Raw genomic sequence first — 25096 nt, forward strand, 5'->3', positions numbered from 1 at the left:
TGCTACCACTGTTTCTCTTTGACAAATTGCCTGCAGAAGTCTGTACTACAGGTATGCAAAGAGAAAGTAAAGCAAAAAAAAAGAAAAAAAAGTATCACCTTCTAAAGACGAAGATCACTGGCCTTCTGGCATGTAAGATGAATAAGGTGTAATATGAAACTTTAAGCCTGAAAACAGGCTATGCTGACAAGATTTCACACTCTGGACAGTTACTCACTTCCAGTCAAAAGTGACTTGCTCAGCTGTTGTGTAATTCAGAGTTCTCATTTTAAACTTAACATTTTCTTGTACTTCTCTCTCTCCTTTCCCTTTAATAGCATCTCTGTGTGGGTGGGTGCCAGACACTGCATAGGAAGAAGTTACTTCATGTAGAGGTTATTATACTTGATCATAAATTGCTCAAAACTTTTACAAAACTTATCTTGTCTCCTCCAGTATGTAAGAAAGATGACACAGATAAACATTACGACTGATAAAATACTTCTCAGCTAAAATCTGACAGAAACCAGATCAGCCATCTTGAGTTTCTCATTTTAGCCTTTAAAAGCCCAATTTCTTTCATTCAAAAATCTATCATCCTTCAAGTTTGATAGTATCACAGTTGTGAATAAGAGCTCTAAGCTGGGGCTATGTCAGTACTGAACTATTATTAGAACCAGATCGAATGCATCAAAACCTACAACAATTATTATTTTCCCTGGAGTTTCTCATGTCACCCAGTACACAGAAGCAGATAAAAAAAGTGGTAGTTTTGCAAACTTCCATTTCTGTAGTGTGTTGAATTTGCTCCCTATTTCTATTCAAAATTAAGCAAACTAATTCTAGGACTAAAGATAATATTCTGACCACCAAATGCACATCTGGTCTAGTTCATAAGAAACATATGGGGTCTCTTCCTTGAAGAGGCAAACCAAGAGTTTTCAGAGCTGGGTGCAGATACAAGCCAGCAAGGAAGGACCCAACTTCAGATGTTCCTTTCCATGCATACCTGAAAGGGAAATGTTAATAAAAGGGAAGCCAAACAGAGGCACCATGTACAGCTTTATGACCAAAGCAAGGCCAGCCTACTGTGTAGAGTGAAGTTTATCCAATATACATAACGATCTCCCTAAGTCAGAGAAAATATAGCCATCTTCGAAGCTTCCTTAAGAAATGGCAAAGGAAATCTCTTTCTGGGTGCTTAAAATTTGCTTGGTACCTTTCAGATAAGCATAGTCCCAGCTGGCCTTGGAACAGAATGATGGGCCTTGTTCCCCGCCACTGACATAAAAGGGAGCTTTTCCACAGACATCAATGACCCCAGGTTCAAGCCAACTGAGATCTGCTTTCAAGCCTCTATTAAGAAATAAAAATCATGCTTCAAGAGGAGGATACATAGATTATATATATGTGTACACATATATACCCATACATATAAAGTTCCCAAAAGCAAGGTAAGTGTAGATATGATCTTTGACCAGAATATGCTGTAACATAGGCAGATCTCATCTGTTCCTGGGCAGAACTGCTTCAGAACTCATCACTGAACATTATTTTTTGAAACAGAAGAGCCTTGATAGGTTGAACGTCCTTCACTTACTCTCTCATCACGCACGTCACAGTTCTCTTATCTGTGGACATTTGTTTCCCCGCAAGATTTGTAGGTTTTTTCACTAGGGCTTTAAGGGCTGTTATCTCAGCTCAGGAAGCATGATATAATAGTGGCACCTTGAAAACTGTGGCAACGTTTGAAGCAAATTCTGTAAATACATACACAACTGACCTTGGAAAAAGGGAAGGGAAAAAAAAGTCTCTGCTCAGTGTGGAAAAAGAAGCATTCCTTTTGTTTTACTGACAGTTCTACCAGCAATAAGTAACTGTGTATTAAACACCCATGTCATCATTGTGTGCAGGTAAATTACATCTACTTGTCCATCAGCAGTTTGAAATTTAATGACATAACTAAACTGCAGGCTTCTGCCTTTTGAAAGCAGCCTGAAAGAAATACTGATATGACACATACAATATGGTCATGGTCTTCCCATAATCACTTATTTAGTTTGATGCATTCTCTTCTCTTTCATGAACTTATTTCATATCCTCGTTTAAACATGCACTCTTTAAAACTGTCACATGGCTTTGCCCTTCTTGTGCAACTAGTTGTGGGGTTTGAAGGCAATAACTGAGGTATGGATTAGATAAAGGCTGTCCTATGTGGAAGGGTAGGAGCCAAGAGGGCTCCTCACTCTCCTGTTCATTCAAACAAGCAATGGTGCAAATCAGTGTGGAGGACACGGTGCAGGCAGTGTGTGAGTGTGTGTGTGTGTGTGTGTGTGTGTGTGTTTGTGAACATCAAACCTCATGCCTGTGAACAAATTTGCCCATATTTTCCTTGAACAGATCTATATCCTCCCTCCAGAGCACGTCAGAGCTGTTTTTCACGACTTCTTTAACTAAACTTATAATTTACTCCTCACTTAAAAATGTAGCAGACAGAACTCCAAAATGCCACATTTTAGCCAGATGGAAGATGCCCTTTAAATCCTGTATTTTGAAGAAATGGTTTTATAACACCAATGTCACAGCAAAAGACCAAACTTCAAGGTAAGCAAGAGGAGTTTCAGTCTGTTCCTACTCTTTATCAATTAAATGAAATGAAAGCAGTCATCAAGTATCTACTCCTTTATCCCGTATGAAATTTCACTGTGAAAATATTTTCAAATCACAGTTTTCAGACATACATAATTAATTAATTTTTTTGTAGTTATACAATTTTTCTTGCAATGCCAAGATGACTTCAAGAAAGCTCATCTGTTGACATTTACCATATTTATTGCTATAAAAACCCCTTTTAAAATGGGATTTGCTCTAATGCTGAACTAGTTTTAATCAAGGGGATGGATACAGAACAGGTTTTAAAGTCTGAGGCCCTCTCATTAAAATTCAATAATGTTCCACAAACTGGATATATTTTCATTCAGATTGCTTTCATGGTACAGCTTTAGGTTAAAAGGTTTTGTGCCATTAGGCTGACTTCTTTTGGAATAAATTCTTTTAAACCAAATGTCCAACTTTGTCACCATTCTTGTATCAGGTGAAAGACTATGCACACACAACTACTGCCCAAAGGAAACTAACTCCTACCTACCTGGGGTTCCTCCTCATCAAAGGGAAAATAAAGTTACAACACATTCACCAGTCTACACACTGGTTCATCTGCTCTCCCCAAAGACACTGAGTAAATTAACATCCAAGTATGAGTTCCCAGGTTTTCTTGGGCTTCATCTCTATCTTAGTAATGCTAAGCAATGAGCTTCACAGATGAAAGTTTACTCAATGGATAAAGAGCTTATACTCTAAACACTTAATACAAAATAATGTGAAAGGATAATGCCACAAATGATGATTTATTTTCACCATTATAAGCAACATAGAAAATGGTACATCTATGTGATTAAATTACTAGTCTAACTTTGAAAAAAACCAACAGACCAACAGACTCTAGAAGTGGGAACAGTAAGGCAAAAAAGCAAGTATCTGACTATAAGAGCATCAGAAAAATTCTGTAAGTCAATCTTTTCAGTCAGCTGCAGTAGTACAGTGACAGAGTGACAATGAGGTAATGGAGGCTGCACATGGGCATTCTGTGAGACTTCAGAAAAAGGAGCTTCAAGAGATGACAAATTTCCATGCTTGAAGGGAAATATAGAATTCAAAGACGTTCTCACAATCTAGAACATGAAATTCTCAATACAGAATAAAATCTAACGAAAAATGATTTTTTTTCCCTTCTCGAAAAACATTAAAGGCTAAGAGGCAGAATCCTTGGGTTTTCTCTCCATCTGGGCTTCAGCTGCTCCTGTGGGGTGTCAAGTACATGTTTTGATCTGTGATCACTTCATTTGCTCCCCTACTAGGTGTTAATGGCACCTGTTGCTCTAAGCCTCTCTAAGTTTTCAGATAAACCTGAAACATCAGAACTGTGCCCACCCACAACTAATTCGTCTCATCACCCTCAGCTGTAATAAAACACCTTTGGTCAGAAAAAATTCTGTAAATGGATTATAACCCTTCAGACAAGAAAGGCAGGGAAAACATTTCACTACTAAATGGCTAACTGTTATGTGAGCAGAGGTTAAATTTCAATTTCAACCGTTTTCCCCAGCTGCTGAGTCTGAGTGTCAAAAGACATGAAAGTGGATTAGAAGGATGGTGTGAAGAAAATACTTTAATTTTTAGCAGCTGTGCTGGCTTACAGTGAATTGATAAACACCTGCAGAAAAGCTTGAGATAAATATTTAAGGTAGAAAGTTATGCACAGCAACCATGCAAGGAAAACTGATACAGTTTTCAAAGGCCAGTTAAACTAGCTACAACTTTGCCCTAAGCAATACTTTGTCCCATGCAATACACTCTACTCAGGCCAGAGAAGCTGTGAGATTTACATTCACTGGCCCATGACAGTGCACAGTAATCTGAGTTCACCTATTAGGAGCTCTCTGGTTATTTGTCCTATTCAACTTCTAGTGATTTCATGTAAGATTTTTTCCCCCACTTGAATCCTGACCAAAAGAAAGAGTAAGTTAATTTTTATATTAAAGAGAAAACTGAAAACCTAACTCCCAGGTGATGACAATGCTCAGATGCCACCCTGCCCTCTGCAACTGCAGTACATTTTGTGCTGTAGATTTGTGTGTTACCAGGCTCCCCAAATTTCTTTTGCAACATTTTTTATGCTATTATCTCTGCTTTGCCCTTACTGAACCATAAGCCTTTTATTTTATCTGTGGCACAGCTCTATTGGTTTTTGACATCATCTTAATGGGAAAAGCACACAACTACACCTTTACAAAACGAACATTCCCTCAGTCTCTGAAATACTGAGCACATGCAGGCTCCTTGAATGACCCATATCTTGAACTCGTCTTTCCCCACAATTACCACAGTGTTCACCACCTTTATGTCCACTACAAAGAGTTCCTCAAGATCCACATGGAGATGGCTCTCATTTCCCAAATTCGGTTGGGAAAAAATCCCAACCTAATTTGTTCAGAATTAAAGAAAAAACAGAATCCTCTTCTGGAGCAAGTGAATAATCAAGTAAAAGCCTCCTCCTGTGGTAAGCCATTTTATGCCTTGCTTTTCATCAGTTGTGGCTGGCATGTTTGCCAAAAATAAAGGGTTTGCTAAAAAGTGTAGGCCCTCTTTAAACTCAGCTCGCACTTTCCAGCAAAACACCCTCAAAATCAAACTCTTAAAAGATCCAAGAGATGAGCATCACCTACCTCTCCTTTTGCAATTACTTCACAGGAATGGAAAAATGATTCCAAGGCAGGAGAGAAGCAAGCAAGTCTGCTTATCTGCTTGAGTGGGTAGGGCACCCACCCAGAATACAGTTCTGAATCTGTACATGTACTCTTTCACTGCTAATGGTCTGATGAGATCTAGGTTTAACTGAGCACCTTCATTCTTACAGCAGCACAGTATGATTCATCACTGCCAAACAGGCTTAATTTAACAGATACAGATAGAAACATGACACAAAGATCTCCTGCTATGTATACTTCTTTAGATGCTGAAAGCTTGCCCCAAATTGTTTGGATATAAGGAGCACTTAGAAAATTATTAAATTGTGTAGAACAGTATGTATGCTGTACTGACATAATCATAAAACCTGTTTCATGGACATAATCTAATAAAAAAGATCTGATAATTCAGTGTAGTTGGTGAAATTCTGGATGATATAGCTCATTGAGTTCTGTACCTTTAGGTAACTGATTCAGACTCGGTGAAAATCAATAGTAACTGAATCTTCGTGCCAATTTACTCCAGTTCAGTTGAATAAATGAGTGGAAATGAAGTAATCCCTTGGATGAAATTCGTATTTGAGAAATGTCTATATTCCAGAAGCACTTACTACTGGCCAACTTCGATATGTTAGGAGAGAAGCTACGAATATGGAGAATATTTAAGTAAAAGAAGAAATACTTTCTCAGAGTTTGTCTTAAGAGTTGCATCTGGATGGAATTCATTCAGTGCATCTATAAAAGGAAAGCAGAGCAGATTATGTATGAGTTTCTGGAAGAAGTCACATGGTTTGACCATGCCAGATGGAGGGTTCCTAAAACACTGCAAAACTCAGCATGCCACAAGCACAAGGGAACAGCCAGGCCGGTCACATGCTGACCCCCAGAGCCTGTCAGACCCTGGCTCTGTCTCCAGCAGTCAGCACACCATGGTGGCTCTGTCTCACATGGACTCATTTGCACAGGGCCAGCAGGTCAGGCAGAGCAAGCAAGCAAATGCGATGGCAGTGCCACAGGCTGTGTGCAAACACAAATCAGAAGCAAGGCAACAACACGTGCTTTCATATCACAAAGCAAACCATGGCTTCAAAGGAAGAAGCGACAGGAATTGCTGTGGCTTAGGGTGAGCTGTATCCTGCCAACACCAGGCCCCTGATGGCAATGGCAGCTCCAGCTACACGTGGGTAACACGTGATGGCACATACAGGCAGGAGAGGCTGTGGCCACCTCCCTTCCTCACCAAGTTAGGATCTATCTAGGTTTTGACATCTGCAATGCACAGACTGGCAAGTTCTCTGCAGTGGCCTCAGCCCTGCAATATAGGTAAGCTTTTCCACAGAGACAGTGGGGAGCTGCCTTTGGGCACCATGATTTCCTTGGAGAAATTGCTTTTCAGAAATCTAAATATCAAACTTGCTTTCTCATTGACATTTTGAGGTCTTCTCTCACAGCCAGTTATTTACTTGGTAAAAAATAGTACAATGTCTCAGAAAGCTGTTATGTTTTGCCCTGCTATCCTTAGCTGTTTATAAACTTCAGAGATTGTCTGTTCCTTTAGGTTTGCTTTCCACTTCTCTCATGCACATTTATGGGGTTTTATTAGATATAAAAAACATTTAACAGCCTTGGTGACCAATATATATGGAGAAGTGCTAGTCTGAAGTTGTTGAAAAACTCAAATATGAGACAGACTAGTCCTATATACTTCTCAACTAGTACATATTGTCTTTACAACTGACCAATGGTAGCTGATTATTAGACTTGTTTTCTGGACAATCAAACACAGAAAATTCAGTAAATGCTGCCTGGATTCAAAATGTCTGACTAGACACTCAATTTGGAAAAAAATCTCCCACACTGGGGAGCTCAGCAACATGAATCACAGTTAAAGTCTAGTCTTTTTCCCTCCTCTCCAGAGTGCACCAGTGTCCAGGAAAGGATCCCAGGAATTTAAATACCGTTTTGTAGCCATTTTCCTATGAAAGAGAAAAGTAAATAAAAACAATGTTTAGTTGTATTACGAGTCAAACGAAAGTACACAGAGGTTCCCCCAGCCAAACTCTAGGCAGAAAGCAAAGTCTCTCCCAGCCAAGTTCCTGCAGAGGGAAGCTGTGTGAAAGAGCCAGGAGACCCTTTCAAACAGAAAGTCTTTGGGCAGTGTACAGCTGGCTATCCCTCCTCAGGCTAGAGAGCAAGGGGCAGGGATGACATTGCTCTGCTTCTCTCCTGCTCTCTGGCTGGTGGAGTGACTGCTAAAAGCAGTCCCTAGCTGGAGATCCCACCAAAGCAGCCCTCAGGCTGCTCAGGCTTATCGCAGGTATGAACTTGTCTTGGAGATGCTCCAGAGGACACAAAGGTGCTCACAGCTACTGGCCAGAAACTGTGTCCAGCACAGCTCAGATCCAGATGTTTCTGCTGCCAGCTGCATTCCCAAATATCCATTGCAAACACTAGGATGTTAATACCAAGGACTTACATCATGACTGACATGTTGTGGTCTTTCTCTTAACCTCAAGCTCTTTTCCTCTGACCTCTGGCAAGACTAATTCAGATTGTCACAGACTGGAATATTGAACCTCTAAGGAACGCATGTATTTTTAAGGACTATGTGTTCGGGGGGATTTCAGACTAGTGTTGTGCCCCCTGCAATGAAGAAGCTACAGAAGCTCTCCAGGAGGAGATCTCTCTCATGAGGTGCTATCTGGGCTGTGTGCAGCCACTGCCTGCCAGCCCAGAGCCACCCGGTCCCGCTCCTGGTCCCTTGGCCACTGCCTTGCCTGACGTGACCCCACACCTGAACCAAACAGCCAAATTAAACTTGGTCAGCTAGCACCATTTCTGTGGGGCTTTGTACCACTGCTTCAGGGTTCCTTCTGGGTTTTTGTCATGGCCAGTGGCAGTTTTTGGTTTCTATGGTTAATCAACGGTTTCCCTTACCAACAGATCTACTCCTCTGACTGAAAGTCTGGCACAGCTGGAAACTAGAAGCAAAACCACAAGTGAATGGCCTGGCACTGCCACCCATCTCCAACCACAAACCCATACAGTTACTGGATTTGACTAACGGCTATCAATCACCCCAACTGCAGACAAACAGATATCAGCTAGAAAAGGCTTGAGGAAAAATGTGAGCTAAAAACCAACATGGTAATTTTCTTTTAATGAGGTGATGCTGTCTTGGAAGTGCATTCATTTCTTACTCAATACTTATGGCATTACTCTGACTGTTTGCCCTTCTCTCTATTAAAGTGTGTTTGTCCTTTGCCTAAAGCAATGCAAGTTTTGCCTTGGAGGTAAGGTTAAACAGAAAACAATCCTCATTATCCAAAAAACTGGAATGACATGAACAAGTGCAGTCTTCTGCTTCCTTTTATATTAAGTTTCCCTAAGTGTAAAGAAGAATGTCACTGTTGTTCTATCAGATCACTAAGGTCACTAAGTTAAACTGTGGCTTGTGTCCATTCAACCTTAAAAATACTTGAAAAAAATTTTCGTAGTAAGGTGGCCACTTAGCTGCAGAGGAAGAAAAAAAATCCCAGTTTATTAGGTCTAGTTTGGAAAAATGATCAGCCTCCCACACACCCCTATGCACATGAATGGCAGAAGAATAAAGGATAAAAAGTGCAAAGCACAGAATTCTGAATGCTGACAAGATCTTTCTAAGGAGCAAACCTTCTCCCACTACAGTTGGTCGGGACTGTGGTGAACTTTTATGGCACTTGCAACTTAAATCATTCTTGTAACAAAATAAGATAATTTCCAAAAATGGCAGAAACAAACTCAGGCCAGAATTGTACAGTACTTTGGTTCAAAGGTTGCAAATTAAGCTGTGTAGCTTTTACAGTTCTAACCTGCAACATCCACCATTGCTTGTTAGAACAAAAGACAAAACAGAAAAAATATGTTGTTATTTTAGTTCTTTCTGCTACCAAGATCTAACTGTAAGCAAGTACACAAGTGAATGATTACACTTTGGAGCTCTTGGTCCACTAGATATGTTGGTTTAAGGTTCACTGGAAAACAGCAGATAATGTGATTGCACAGTCTGTGTTTAAATTGCTGTGTGATAAAGGCACCAGTTCTCTCTTAAACCACATTTAAAATGTTTGGCAGTTTATATGGAAAACCAAACTTATAAGCAGCATTCATGGCTGTACTTACTCAGTTGCTTTTAGCCATGGTGCTACTGTCTTGGTTTTATTATACTTTCCCTCCCAACATCCAGTTATACATCCTAATTTTTCTTTTCTTAAAAGAGTCCTCTGCTTATCTCTCTAGTTTTCTCTTCTTTCCAACCTAAAGAACACTGAAAAAATATTACAGATCTTTTCTCTGCTTTTGAAAGACATTTCAGAAATGTGCTGAAGATAAGAGAACACAGCATTAGAAGAAAAAGTTAAGCGAAGAACTCAAAAGAAGTAGAAATTTTCCAAATGGAGGAATACAGCATCTAGTAGGCAAAGCCAAATATTCCTACTGCTGCATAGCTACTGTGCCCACTTAAAACAGTGAGGACTAAATTATCAGATATGCTGAAGCACAGGAAAATAACTGACAAGGAATTAAGATGCATCTGAAATGATACTGTGTCATAGAAATATGCCTCACAATTCGTTGCATGGCAGTATTCATATTTTAGAGGCTCTTTATCATCTTCAGAGCCTCTTTTCAGACTGTGAAAGAACGTGTTCTTGGTGCTGTTCTTGTATAAGCAGAAAGGTAAAATAAAACTGAAGTCTTCACTACTATCAATCAGAGTTGTCTTTCTTTCTCACATTCAGTAACTCCAGGATTTCATCTGCAATATCCATACACACAGCAAGAAGTTGAAATACCAGTGTGTTGACACTTCACAATGGCATGCAAATGAAGACAATTTTAAAAAGACAAGGAATATAATCCTTTCCTACAGAAATCAGGCTAAGTTTATCAACCGATTTCAGTTTAAGACAGTTCTGTTTATGGTGGTTTATATGAATATGTAGTCTCTCTGTCCTGCTCCCGTCCAAATTCAAGTATCTGCAGCCACATCACTGAGGCACCTGGGCTGCAGCAGCAATATGTCCTATACTTAGCAAAACAAGCTCTATATTAAATTGCAAAGTATTTAGCTGATAATGTTTCAGTATATGATACTTTACTGTTGATTACAGGCTTTAAACAAAGGTTTCTGCTTTCATAAAGGTTTGGAAAGTTGAATAATATTAATCAAAATAAAAATTTAAGTAATGACATACTGTTACTTAATGTGAAGTGAGGGCCATTTAGCACACATAAACACCCCCCCCCTTGGGTATGCATTTGCAAAGTTGCAGACTGATTATTCCTCAAGACCATTCAACAGCAAAACAACTCATCATAAGGAATGACTAACCCAGATTATGTCAGGAGTAGAGGACACAGTACTTTTAAATTCCAAAGCAATTCTCTGCAATAGTAGCACTTCTACGAACAATTTTCCCCAAAGCCCACTGTCCTCTGTACTTCAGTCTCCAGATGAAGGACACACTTAGCTCAATGAGAACCTGTGGCTCTCTGGCACATTGCCAGATAGATACTTTGTTCTTTTTTTTTTTTTTTGGAAAGTGTAAGCTTAAAGGCCTGTATCTGTCAGAGATTAGCACCTACAGAAAGCTAATTCAGACCAAACGAGTGCACGATGAAACTGATGCTAGTTAGGACAGACTCAGGAGGAACCGGACTGCAGATCTCTCCCGAGACAAAAGCTGCCTGTCCCACTCCAAGCACCAGGGATCTGCAGGCTCTGTTACAAGTTATCACTTTGTTGCCTCTGGTAACAAATGGGAACTGAACATCTTTCTCCGGAGAAGGACATGCATACAGTAGCTCACATACTCATGGCTTGACTTCCTCTGTAGATACCTTTTTGTGCGTGTGTTTGTGTGTGTAGTATTTTAGCAGACAGGTAACAATAATCATACTCCTAGAGTGGCTTTAATTCCAGCAAATTTAACTTATACATGCTCTTTTGCTTGTGTCATTTGTTGGATGAAGATGATCAAGTGGTTACAGAAAGAAATAGCCAAGTGTAACCCTCGTGAAGCCCAGAAGACACTGTGAATTCCACCCTTAGCCTCAACTCTCAGCTGACAGTTCTTCCTAACTCCCACATATATTGCAACCCTTATTTTGAACAGAAGTCTCACAGTCCTGGGTTCATATCACAGATGAGGCAGGTGAAAGCTTGCCCAGCATCACAGAAAGAAGTGCAAGGAAGCTGGGGACACCACTACACAACACCCTCTCCTGCCTTGCCAGTTTGCACTCTTTTACAGAGATTGCTTCGAGTGTTGTACTGTGCACATTAACAGAGAATAGCTTTGCCACTCTTTGTGCAACCCTGTCACACTGAACTTTTTATGAAGAGGTTACAATCCCTTTTGAAGTCAGGGTTAATTTCAATAATGATTTCAGTGAAGCCAAGACTTTCGTATGATCCTGCTAAAAAGTTAGTCTTTTCACTCAATGGCAGAAGTTCAAACTTCTCCATCCACCTTCAGGTTTTGGAGACAGCTTAAAAAAAGGTGTTCTTGTTACATGTGGCTATTTCTTTCTGCAACCACTCGATCATCTTCATCCCACAAAGCATTACCCGAAACTTCAACTGCAGAGCTGACTCTGCTGCTCTTCCTTTGCTCACAAGTCAGGGAGAGGCAGAAGTGAGGGGCACATTCTGAGTGGGTCCTCCTTCTCAGAATCATAGGAACACTGGGGTTGGAGGAGACCTTGAAGGTCATCCACTCCAACCACCAATCCAGCAGCACCATAATCCTGAGCCATAGCCCCAAGTGCCACATCCATCTCTTGAACACTTTCAGAGACAGTGACTCCACTATGTACCTGGACAACTTATTCCAATGTCTGAGCACTCCTGGACTGAATTTTTTTTTTTCTAATACCTAATCTGAACCTTCCCTGGTTCAGCCTACTGCCATTTCCTCTTGTTCTGTCACTTGAGGCATGGCAGATGAGACTGGCCCCCACCTCACTACAATCTCCTTTCAGGCAGCTGGAGAGAGCATTGAGGTCCTGCCCCAAGTCTCCTTTCCTCCACAACAACCCCAGTTCCCTCAGCTGCTTCTCATGGAACATGTTTTCCAGACTCTTCACCAGCTCCATTTCCCTGTTCTGGACACCCTCCAGCACCTCAATGTCCTCTCTGAAGTGAAGGACCCAGAATGGAACACAGCATTCAAGGTGTGATTGTACCAGTGCTGAGTAGAGAGGGACAATCACTTCCTCAGTCCTGCTGGCCACACTCCTTTTATGGTCTCCTTTCACAAACCCATTCTACCACGTGGTTCTGTAGTTGACCCAGGAAACTACATGCAATGGATCTGATGACGGCACTTCAAACTGTACTAATAATTTATGGCTTGTTTGGAAAGGGGAACAAAGATTTACTATATTTTAGTGCTTTAGATTACCTACAATTACTCAATACCCTAAGACATTGTAGCTAAGAATGAATATGTGTACTGCTAGCTTTTTAAAACCTTATGTTCTGTGATTCTAAGCAGCCTGTAGGTCCCAAACCCAGTGTTTACATCACCAGAGCTTTGATATCATCACATCTGTATACATTATCTATGACAATGAAGTCCCAAGCTCATGCTTTTTCTACACACAATGATGTAACTCCTCTAACTGGACAAATTTATACCATTGAAAGGTGACTTATATGCCACAGACTTCCCTGTGTCTGCTATTTGCACCCACCAGGGAACTTGGCCCACCACAGGTATTTCAGTAGAGTCACACATCTCTTATCTGCTATTACAATTTTCAAGCACAGTTGGTAATGCAATAACTGTCCCACATATCTTAGGAGTTGACAGAGTAGGCTGAAAAATGAGACAACTGCTAAAAACATGATTTAATATTTAAAAATGAGTAAATAATAACCTCATACTATTCATGCCAATTTTGCGGCTTACGAATTTCTGGGACTGATGATTTTACCAAAAGCAGGCTGATTAAAACACCATGGAGCCAGTGCATGAACAGCCTCAGTAAGAAACCTATGTGAACAGAATTAATTCCCTGGATAGATGAAGCTTGTTGCAGTGAGATAATATTGTTTAACTTTTGATTTGGGGAGGTGGAAAAGGGTGTTGGGAGAGGACTGTCTTTCCAGTTTTGGGTTTGAATTGGTGCCTGTAAACATGCAATGGCCACCCTCTAGTATGATTTGTTCAGCTTGACTAGGCTGTGAATATAACAGAGGCTACAAAAACTAATAGTGTCTTCTGATGATTTTTAGCTCTGTATTTAATTCAAAGGGAGACAAACCCCGTTGACTGTTTAAATTATAGTTAAATGTGCCCAGCTGGAATTGTTACATAGATAGCCTGACTCCTGAGTCCCACATGCACACCTACCAACCTCCTAGTCGGTGCAGCATTGAAATCATACAGGAGTGTGGTTTTGAAAACTGGGCAGGTATAGATAAAGTAAGACGAAGCACCAAAATATTTTGTCATATTTTCTCAAGACTGACTACTCAGAAGGGAATCCATGATTGGTGATCTGAGTTTTCTTTTACAGAGCATTTCACCCAGATCTGAACCTGGGATTCCAGTCTTTTCCCCCTTTCACCCTCATTCACCTGGATTAAGTATTACCTAACTGCAGCAAGAAGACATTATCTTCTTCCCTAAAACTCCGTTCATGGCTTCCTGCTTAGGAGCTGCCCACACTCCCTGAGCCAGCTGGAAGAGTTCTATGTATCCAGACAGAAGAACATGCTACTCCCATTTCTGCCTTTCTCTTTAGTGAGGCGTTCACCGAATAGAAGGTACAAAGCCCTTTCCTATTGGCCTGGAAAATGCTCAGCCTCCAAGTACAGTATTCTTATAAGTAATTCAAATCTTTATCCAAACATTAAAAAAAAGCCAAATGGTGTCCCCATGCCCTCAGGCCCCTGTCAATCCTGCCAGCTGTATCTCTGAAGGATTCTCTGATATGGTAGCAAGCCGTAGCATAGCTTACAATTTCTGCTACTGGTTTTTACTATCCATGCACCAGAACTTTTTAAATCACAAAGAAAACAGGCACTATAGACAAATACATTTACTCTCCTGTTACATAATGACACTCCATCCAAATGTCTAGAAGTCACTGCAAACCGCTTAACTAAACAGGAAATTTAAAAACTGGAGCTGTCATACAAAGAATTTTCTAAGTAATGCTTTATTTTGGGGGTGCTGTCATCAGCAGTGCACAGGGACAGAAAACACAAACACAGCAGAAGAGTTTTTGTGAACATAACACATACACCTGAGTACTGAGCAGTTTACTGCTGATCTGTAAATAGAATAGGATCCTTGGGAATCTAACTGAGGGATTTTAGGATACAAACTCTATGTGTTCATCTCTGCAGAAGCCTATAAATCTGTACCAAAATTAAAATGTGCAGTTTTAAAATAGCTGTGACTTTATACAAACCTCAGACTGTGGGAGGAAAAGAGCTGAAAAGTGTCATTTGTTTAGCTGAATCAGCCAAGATGAGAGAAATGTTCAAATTTACTCTAGGTGTGTCTAGACAGAGATTTATTTATTTATTTATTTTGTGTCCAAGTCCTTTACACACTTCTGTGTATTTCTGATCTACTTCTTAAATAAATACTTGGCCTGCATTTGTCTTAAAAATTGTTTAGATTAAGGGTGATTTAAACTGAGGTGCCATCCACTTAAAACACACAGTAACCTGCAACATACAGACCTGACCATTCATATAGAGCTTACTTTTCTCCTGCACTTATCCAGGCTTAAAGCACCCTCACTGTGTTTGTGGCAAACTACAAAATTCCATTCAAGCAAACTCAGACTGTCCAATGTCTCCTTGACATAAACAGGATTCTGGTATGTTTTGTGATGCTGTATAGTGTTTTATTATGAAACCCATTCCAGGAAGTCCCTGGGATGCAAAAATGCCCACGGAAGTCTCAGTATGCTTCTTAAAAATGACAGACCCTTAAAAAAGACAGACTCTTAAGGGAGCAAAAAGAGAGAAAGCAAAAGAGAGTAGGAAAATAAGGCAAAAGTACCCAGTAGGACAGCAAAATGAAATTATTGTTTTAATATCAAACCCGTATCTATCGCACAAAGGTTTAGCTGCACTCTCATACACTTATCCTACCAACACCAGTGGAAATACAGATTGGTGATTACCCAAGGGCGCTACCATTTCGCAGTAAAATTGCTATTGCATTTATTCAATCTTTTGGATATACTCCACAGAATTTGCAAAATTTTACATTTTACAGCTACCAAGGTCACAGTAACATGGGCTTTCTTTTGCAATCCATCAGAAGAGTCCGAAAGACGACACTCATCATGCAGAGAGTATTGCAATGATAACCCACAGAGCCACCATCAGGGCTGCCTGCTGTGGCTTATGGCAAAGACCCTGGAGAAAAGTCTTTCAAATCATGCTTGTACACTGAAGCATGTAGAAGTCATATTGTTCGTGATGTAAGAGCATAGTACATACAGATTTGGCAGACTCCTGACCTCTACAGTTTTTGACAGTCTCCCAAATATAAGACTGAGAATGTATGACTGACCCTATCTGGCAAGAAAAAGAGAAGTCCTGGTTTTACTGAACTCTGGTTCAAATCAGATTCATTTCTATAAGAAAAAAATACTGTTTTTTTAGTATTAATGTAATATTTGCATTTATATATAAGTAGAAAATTAAATTTACTGCGTGAATATGGAGAGTCAGAAAAGCTCATACACCGTTACAAGAAAAAATAAAATTAAATTGGTGGAGTTTGTATATGGCAGTATTTCTTACCTGTCAATGCTTCAAATTAAATGAGAGGAAAAATAAAGTTTTGAGCATGTAATAAAGTTCTGCATTCATGTTTTGGCCTGTATCACTCTTATTTCAAATGGTAAAATGAAGCTTTTGACTCTCCTTTTTGAATCAGAAAAACTAGCAGCAGCTTAATACTATTGTGAATATACAGAATATGTCGAATATGTCGAAATAAATATTGTGAATGGGTGAATATGTGAATAATATTGTGAATATGGGCCAAGACTGAATCTTTAAAAGTTTGCAATGGAGACCTTAAGTGATATTCCTAAAATACTCAATTCTTTTTTTCTCTCATTTTCTGACTTCATTTCTGAGTCAGAGACAGAGAGGGTGGAGGATAACTCTACCCAGGCCATTTGACCAGGCAAGAAGCCCAAGAAAAATCATTTTTCCATATAACATTAATAAGCAGTAAAATCCCAAAGTTATTTTGCAAGACTTCAATTAGTATTTGAACTTACTGTATATATTACATAGTTGCTTCTCAAGGCCCTTATAGCACTGAATCCCCTTCTAAATTTCACTGATTTGGGGTTTTAGGTTTGACCCAACATATATTTTTATTTCAAATTTTTGTTCTGTATATCCTTTGGCTTCACCATGGGTGTTACAAATGCTATACAGTTTCTACATGGAGATCACCTAGGTGATGACAACACGCACTTTTTGCCTTTAGCTCAACCAAAACGCAAGTGATCGGGTTAGTATTAAGACAGATTTACTCTGTTAAAACTCTTGCAGATTTGTTCCTCTCCCCACCCTACATGGTACAACTTGTACATCAGTGTCTTTCCACAGGCAAAGGCCAGAACTTGAATTCACAGCTCACCTGCACCCAGCTGTAATATTTTGTAGTGAGATAGTTCTGATATCATACAATCAGCTAAAAAAAAAGCCATTTATCTTGAAGGATGGGGTTGACTACACTTACCATCTCTGTTACCCTACCATCAGGCTACATACGTTATTCTTAAAAAACCCCACCTCTAGAAAACAACTTTAGAGCAAGAGCAGACTACAAGCAAACACCTGATGTTCAACGCACAAACTGCAGAGGAAGAAGACCCTGCTGACCACAGTGCCCTGCCTTCCTCAGGGTAAATCCTTCCAGAACCCAGCCTTACTCAAATTGCTCAACAGCCTCTCTCAGAGAGTTTTATCTGCATTAGATTCAGGTTCAACCAGAAGACCACTATGCTCATGCAAGTTTTAGCAAGAGCTGAGACTGCCATCAAAAGAGACTTCAAGATAGCAACAAGTATGAATCTGCAATGGACATTTATATTTTGCACTGCAAATAAAACATCCTATCAGGCCTTTGCAATATAAACAAGATTTGGTGTATTGTAACAGGCATTACTGCACATTTTTTTCAAATGAAAAACATGAAGAGAATAAAACTGTATGTCTTACTTTCGACGGAACATTTCTGCAAATATGCAGCCAACACTCCAAAGATCAACTGCTGTTGCATAACTGGACTGAAGCAAGACTTCAGGAGCTCTATACCACAAAGTAACAACCTGCAAAACAAAAAGGAACAGAAAAGAGAGTGCTTAGCTGCAGAATTACAACTCTGTAAGTGCTCTATGTAAAGCTTCCACTTAGTTTAATCTATATTGTAAAAACTCAAGCTATTAGGCCAATTGGTTTAGCCAGAATAGAGAAAAGGGTCCTGCATGGAAAATCCCAGTATCCACAGCTGCAGTGATGATGACTCAGGATATGAGAACATTTCTGGTCAAGAACATTGCAATTCAGGGCACAACAAAACTATAGTTTCAGAGCACAGCATTGGTATGACAATCACATTACCACAACACACTATCAGCAACTCTTTGAACCTTTTGCAGCTTACAGAGCCCAAACACTTTCCAGTGGAGATTTGGAGTCTCCATAGGGCTAACGTTAGTCAATTGAACAAGGTGTTTTTTCCTAAGTTTTGTGGATGTAGATGTAGTCACCAGAGCCAAAGTAGAAAAAAAACAAACCAGGGTTTGTGGGTTTACCCATAGGACAAATCAGAATCTGTAGCAGGTCTGTTCTCAGGCCTTTATAGTTTATGTACTATTTTCTATAAGAGAAATTGGTTTAATTCAAGTGCATGGGCCAATTATGGTAAACATGTTTGACCTGCCTCAGAAGTTGTCTCAGAAGAAACTGAAGAAAATGAAACTTTTTTTTATCAGTTGGATACAGATTAAGTCAAACTCTTCTCAAAGCTGTCCCTTACCAAAGGCATCAGTTCTGTCTGCTGTGGTTTTCTTAGACACAAAGGAACCCAAACTGCCAGTTTTTAACTAAGCAACACAGCACAAGGGTTCCTGGCAGATTCCTGACCTCTACAGCTGTGTGGCTGTCTCTGTCCGTGTGCTGCTGGTCAGACCAGCAGTAACTCCTGGTTGTTCTTCTACAGTAACACTGTAGGTTCAAGTGACACACTTCTTCCCACAGACATATGCCATGTAAAGTGCCTGCTTTTAGCCTGTTCTTGTTCTGGTGGTTGTGTCACAACACGTTGTAGGGACCCAGTGGAAATTTTACTGGCACTGCTCCATCAATGTACTTTCACAAGTCTTGCTCACTGGACCCACAACAGAGATGGAACAGTTTATATTTATCCTTTTGTATCCCACAAGTAGACCAAATACAGATGAGACTGACTGTCTCTTCAGGATATTTGCAGAAGAATGCAAGGAGCTTCTGCAGAGTCCTGTGTGAGCTACTATCTTGCTAGAATATAATCTCAGAGCCACAGGAGTATTCCTCCTGAATACAGTTAAAATCCAGCCATAACAACATATGACCATCAGCTAAGTGCCAATATTTTCTTACTCTGTGCTATAATTTAAACCTCTGACTATTAATATGGGGGCTGGGAGGGCCTCTACAACTACTGGTGTTTTCTTCAACAAATATGAAAAAGGGAGATGTAACATTCAGGAGGAGTATGAACCAAACTAAACCTCTGGAAGAAAACAGGATAGAAAAAAAGAAAAATATAAGAATGAAAATAAATTTTAAAATTATGTTAACTAGGATAGTGAGTTCTGAATTTCAAGACCAACACAAAGAAATGTGTAAGAATAGTGGGTTTTTTTAATGATAATAATGTAATTGTCTTCTAAAGAAAAATAACAATGGAAGTAATCAGCTGAATTTGCTGGTCAAAGACAGATGAAACAAAAGCAAATACAACATTTATTACAATCGTTAAATGTCCTGACAGCCTTTGGAACCACTGAATGGCTATTGAAGGGAGGTTCACAGATATTTGCAAGAGTGGTCATATTTGCTAACTGTTCTTTTAAACACTTTGATGTTTCTTTAGAAAATTTGTCGATGAAACAGTTCAATACCACAGTACAAAGTACTGTGCTGGCAAGGTACATTTCCAGATACCGATCCACAGAAACAGATTCCTGTGTGGAAGCTGGGCTTTACTTAGCTCCATTTGTCTTGTTCCTGATTTCCTACCATACCAGTGATGCTTTTATGAAACACTTCTCTCTACAAAAACCAGAGACGTTTCTTCAGACATTCACTCCAAGGAAAGAAGACAAATATATCTGTAGGTCAGGGATTCTCTCTGGAGATGCCCTGTCTGAATCAGATATAATTCCTCCTAAAACATGTTATTTTTCCTAATGCAGATATATCTCTCAAACTGAACCATGCTTTTATTCTCACAGTACATTTGTGGAAAAGCTTACTGAGGTGACATTGCTTTGAGAAATTAGATATAACAATTTCAACCCATTACTGTTTGTGAATGGCTGGGTGTAGTGTCAGGAGGAAGAGCTGTGTGGTCTCTGATCTGTGGGAATACCACCAAACCTCATGATTCCTCGTTTAAGGTCCACATGGCTCTTCTCACACAGAGATAAGATGATTTATAATAAGGGTGATTTATTTTCCCCAATCCCACAAGCTCTACAGCATTAAGGCTCTGCACTCTCACAGGCAAAGAACCAAGGGACCATATGCCCAAACTGAAGTCCCCTCCAGACGAGTGTGGACAGGACACTGCTCCCTTCCCGAGGGATGCACCACAGTCCTGCCCGTGCGTGTCCCAGGGCAGAGCGCTACTTTCAGAGGGCTGAGGAAGTGTGCAGCACCGCGGCTGCTTCCCCCATGGGACCCCTCACTGCCAAGTTCCCCAGGCGTCTGCACCCTGCTATGCTCCATCCATGCATACACAGGGCACTGGGAGATTTTACTCAGGTAATTTGGGAAGTTAAACCTGTAAAATGTAAGATTTTCAAAAGACTAAGAGTTAAATTTCAGCTAATGCCAGACTGCACTCTAGTCAGAGGAGAAGGAATCTGTGTTGAGCTGTTTTGATATGCTCTGTCAATAATGTGCCACTATAAAAGTCATCAAATAATCTTTATGGTTTGTAACACGCAAGTCTGTGTTTCAAAATGTGAATCTGAAAGGGATCAAAATGTACTAAATGTCAGTTCACATACAAGTAATGCCACAAAAGGATGACTCCTTTTGTGGTCAGGGTCTTCTCCTGAAAAGCACAGGATGATGAGTATGATGCAGTGGTTTTGACAGTTTCACACTCTCTCTTACCATAGAAACCAAAAAAATATTTGTGGACATTCCATTAACATTTGCAGAGAAGTAGAAATGAAAATTATTCTGAACACAGGATATGGTGAGGCTGAACAAGCAGGTCATCACTTCCTCTTTAGCACAGTTCTGAGTGAAAGAATGCTTTGCTTAGGTAAGTCACACTACCAAGGAAACAAGGCCTCCCTGAGCGACAGGGCATTTAACAGAGGTGCTTGATTAAGTCCCATTTTTAGGACGAAAAAAGCATCAGTACCTACATCAGTACCTCTCTCTTAAATTCTGTCTCTTCTGAAAATCTGGCACAAATGAAATGCAGCACATGATGATTGCTGTGTAGGAAAAGGATTCATGATCATGTGCTGATGGAGATCCTAAATTGTGCAAGACTCCAAAATACTTTGGAGGTTGTAGACTTTAGTGACCATGTTGCATTTTAGTCCTCTCTCCTAAGGAACTTCACTGCCTTCTCCTTGCTTCTGCTCACCCTGGCTGCTCTCTTCAGCTCCTCTCTTACACCAGCCAGGTTTCTGTCACGTCCCATGACTTCCTGGCTTCTCTCTGCTGCCTTCCTGTCACACACACCAGTGGTCCCCTGACAGCATCACCCAACACACCTAATTCCCTGCTGCTCCTGTGAACCCAGGTGAACACAGTCTGCTGCCCTACTACATCCCATAGGCTCTGCTTCCCCTCACATTCCTCATCAGCTCCTCTGCACCTCCAAGTTCACCCAAATTTCACACCCTGTCCTCTCCTCTTCCAACTCCCTCCAAATGCTACTCGGCAAAATTATCTCCTTTTCCTCCTTTAGCTTCTTAGCTAAAGAAATCTGTCCTGAAGATACCCTGAAACATTTGTATTTAATAGATCCAGCTACATATGAAAAGACTGAGAAGATTCACACACTGGAAGAAGTAGGTACCTAAATAAGTTCCTTTTCCAGTGCATGTTCTATGTTTCTACTATCCAGATAAGACTGGATGGTATCAGGTAAGAAGCAGCTGCAGATCACTACTTCCAACTATTTTAAAGTTAATAAACTTAGGCAGCACTTCATGATGAAAATAAATGATGTGTATTGGAGAGGCAGTAGAGAGGAAAAGAACATCTGCAAAAGTCTAATGAGGCTGTGTCTGACTCTCTGAAGAAGGAAATGTGCTCAGTGAGAAGCAAGGGCAGAGCTGCAGTTAGAGTCAGAGGAAGAAAGAGAACTTCGTTTTGAAATAAAGCTTTCTGCCTTTCAGCCACCTGACAGATGTGGTTATCAGGCACCACCTAGCCCAAGGAGTTTCAATCCTTCATCTCATGTTACTTGTTTCTGATGAAAAATGAAATTAGTGGGAAGTGTCTACTCACTGGCAACAGAACAGAAGATCTAGGCATTGTGTCAGTCTCATATAGTTTCCATTTACTTTACGGAACAGATTTTCATTTTTTTCATAAAGCATAACTGCTTAATTTAAATGGATCTGCACAATATACAGCCCTTTCCAAATATAGTTGCTGTCTGAATAGCATTCAGTTATAAAAAGACAAAGACAAACAGTGGTTTAGGGATGGGGTTGAGTAACACAGACACAAAGGACTACATTTCAGTTTGCCACAGACTTTAAGTACAGACCAATGCCCAGTTGCACAGCTACACGAACAAAGCAGGGATCAGACTGTAACACAGCAGCTATGTCTGTGCTAGGAAATTAAATGGGACAGGAAATGTTCCTTTGGCACTGAGACCAAAAAGTACAGAGTGGCCTATGTCCATATTATTAAATTCTCAGCCTCCCAAAAAAGGTGACCGCATGCAAACTGCTTATTGGGAATGGTCTTCGGTCCATGCTTAGCTGCCAGCGCCTAGGAACTGTCTGGGGAAGGGCTGGTCGGAATAACTCATGCCAGGAACCATTCTAATAGTTTAACAGTATAGACAATTGAGCTCCAGTACCCACGAATGTTTTCTGGCACTGTTTAATCTACCAGCCAGTGAGTCACACTGTGGCCCCGGGTCTTCCTTTCACTCCAGAAAGAAGGCATTTTGCTATGCTTCCCTCATCTCCTCTGATTCAGAGGTGGCTCCACAAGAGTGATGGGGTGGGGGAGGCATGGCCTACTCCTCATCTCACCCAGCAGCTGGTCTTACTTTATCCTAAATGTGTTGCACAGGTCAGATGAACACACACTGCATTTGATTGCCATCCACGGGGAGAATCTGACCAGCCCATATGTAGACATCTTCCTTTTAGATATCCAAAGCTGGATGAGACTAATTCTATAATAATTAGTTCTGAAGGGGCTTGAAAGAAGCCTGTAAAACCTTTTAAAACACTAACTTTCACAGAAATCATGCCACAAAAGAAATTAGCAGGATGCTTAAATTCACATCAAGTATCTTTGAATCCAAGTAAAATTCTTTCTGTAAATATTTTGCTTTTGTGATTGTGGTTTCTTCTCTGCTCTTTCTGTACTGATTTTGTTGATTATATTGGCCATTAGATGCTGGTTCATTTTGTTACTTAAAGTATTTAAATCTCATGAAAGATTACTTGCAAATTTATTTTTTAATGTTCCCTAAAATAACTTTTAAACTCAGTTTAAGAACTTAGTTTTTTTGTTCAGTTCTCACTAACAAGGCTTTCACATGATCTTCAGGACATCTTTTTGACTGTTTTTGATTTATTTTTGTCCTTTCTTTTTGAGCAAAATGAGGGAACGTACCTACAGAATGTACGGTACAGTATGCAGTGTCAAGCTTTTCAGTGTAGCTTCATGGTCTTCCAATTTCACAAAAATTCCTTTGCTGTTCACAAGGATTGAAAGTAGAATCTTAGCAAATTCACTATGAACCTGTTACTTCATGGCTTATTCTTTAGGTCTGAGACTGTAAAACAACTTGAGGAATTTTCTTGAAGCTTTGCAAAAAATGTCTTAGCTTTATGACTAAGCTTGACACATTTGCCACAGACTAGCTGGAGAGGACAGAATTACAGACAAGCATATTGACAGAAGCCTGGCTTCAATCCCTACTGCAGAGAGAGGCTGTCTCTGCCTAATCCACCTTCCTCTCACTTGGTAGAAACACAGCTGAAAAGACTCCACAGAGACTGAAAAGAAGAAATGGAATTTCTGAACTGAATATGCTAAAATGGCTCACTGGTCTAACAGTGTAACGTTGCTTAAAATGAAGTCATTGTAATATTAAAAACTGCTTAGGAAAAGAAAGCATTTGTTTAATAACATTTCACCGTCTTCAGTTTGGAGTATGGACCAACAGCCAGGACTGAGCAGGGCAGAAGTGGCAATCCAGAGGGCTGGTGACCCTAGGTTGTGACATGATGGCATTTCTGCAGGATCATGGGCCCTGCACTTGTCCTATGTGCTGCTCTGAGTCCTCCTGACAGCCCAAGGTGGCCCCACTGTCCAATCCTCTGGTGTAACAGATCCACCACCACCCCCTCACTATGCCCTGCTCTGTTCCAGCAATGATGATATTCCCACCTCCTCTTCCATGCCCCCTAGGAACACTCCAAAGACCTCTGGAAGTGCATCACACCTACCCCACATAGGGAAATGATTTTGTGTGTGTTTTTGTGTGTGTGAGCCCTGGGAAATAAGGGACGAGGTAGTGTGGGGTGTGCTGGAGGCAGGAGCAAGGGAAAAAGAGGTGAGGAAGGGAGGAGAGGCAATGCCTCATTCCACTCTGCAGCACCATGCACAACACGCACCATGCTCTACTCCAGCAGAGACAGAGAACACGTTCAAAACCCACCTGTACCACAAGTGCAATGAGGACAAGATAGGGGATTTTAGCATGTGCTGAATTTTAGCCTTTGTACAGTGGTTTATTTTTCATCTCTGGTTTGGAACAAGGGTGTGTCTCCTTTACTTGCTGGGAACTGCCTGACTGTTCTCCTATCACTACTTAGAGCATTCACTGAGCATTCTGCATTTATAAAGCACATCTACACCTCTCTTTAACCTATCTCTGAAGACCTATTATTACTGCTAACTGTGATAGAAAAGGCAGTAATTGCTACATTATATGATGTAATTTAGTTTCCAGGGATTGTATCTGCCTGAACAATTACATTTGTTTAATATCTCTTTTGAATAGTGGTTCTTCCATTGTTATTTAACTGTTTTCAGTTCCATCACAGAGATAGGTATGACTGGAGAGAATGTTTCTTTCTTAGAGAAAGATGACCATAGTTTGTCTGTTTATAGAAACATTAAAATAGTTTCCCTTTTAAAGTAAGTGTGTATCAAACTACTCTAGTGGCATTTAAAAAGCACTTCACTTCTTGACAAAAGATTTAGCATGCAAAACATCCTTTCTAGTGCTCTGGGTCTGACGAAGTGCACACGGTAATACCAATTTTATCTC

General features: G+C 40.3%; 1 protein-coding gene across 2 annotated transcripts in view; it reads right to left on the reverse strand.

The window, feature by feature from the left end:
* CDK6 (cyclin dependent kinase 6) overlaps positions 1-25096 on the reverse strand; it is a 128820-nt gene that overhangs the window by 16806 nt on the left and 86918 nt on the right. For both annotated transcript variants that reach the window (XM_054274332.1, XM_054274333.1), the window contains exon 5: positions 17548-17657. In XM_054274332.1, coding sequence (XP_054130307.1) covers positions 17548-17657 — 110 coding nt within the window. The remainder of the gene's footprint in view (positions 1-17547; positions 17658-25096) is intronic.

The sequence above is a fragment of the Melozone crissalis genome, unplaced genomic scaffold, assembly GCF_028551555.1.
Source record: "Melozone crissalis strain CALT ecotype California unplaced genomic scaffold, PUWL_Pcris_2 ptg000016l_1, whole genome shotgun sequence".
Taxonomy (NCBI): Eukaryota; Metazoa; Chordata; class Aves; order Passeriformes; family Passerellidae; genus Melozone; species Melozone crissalis.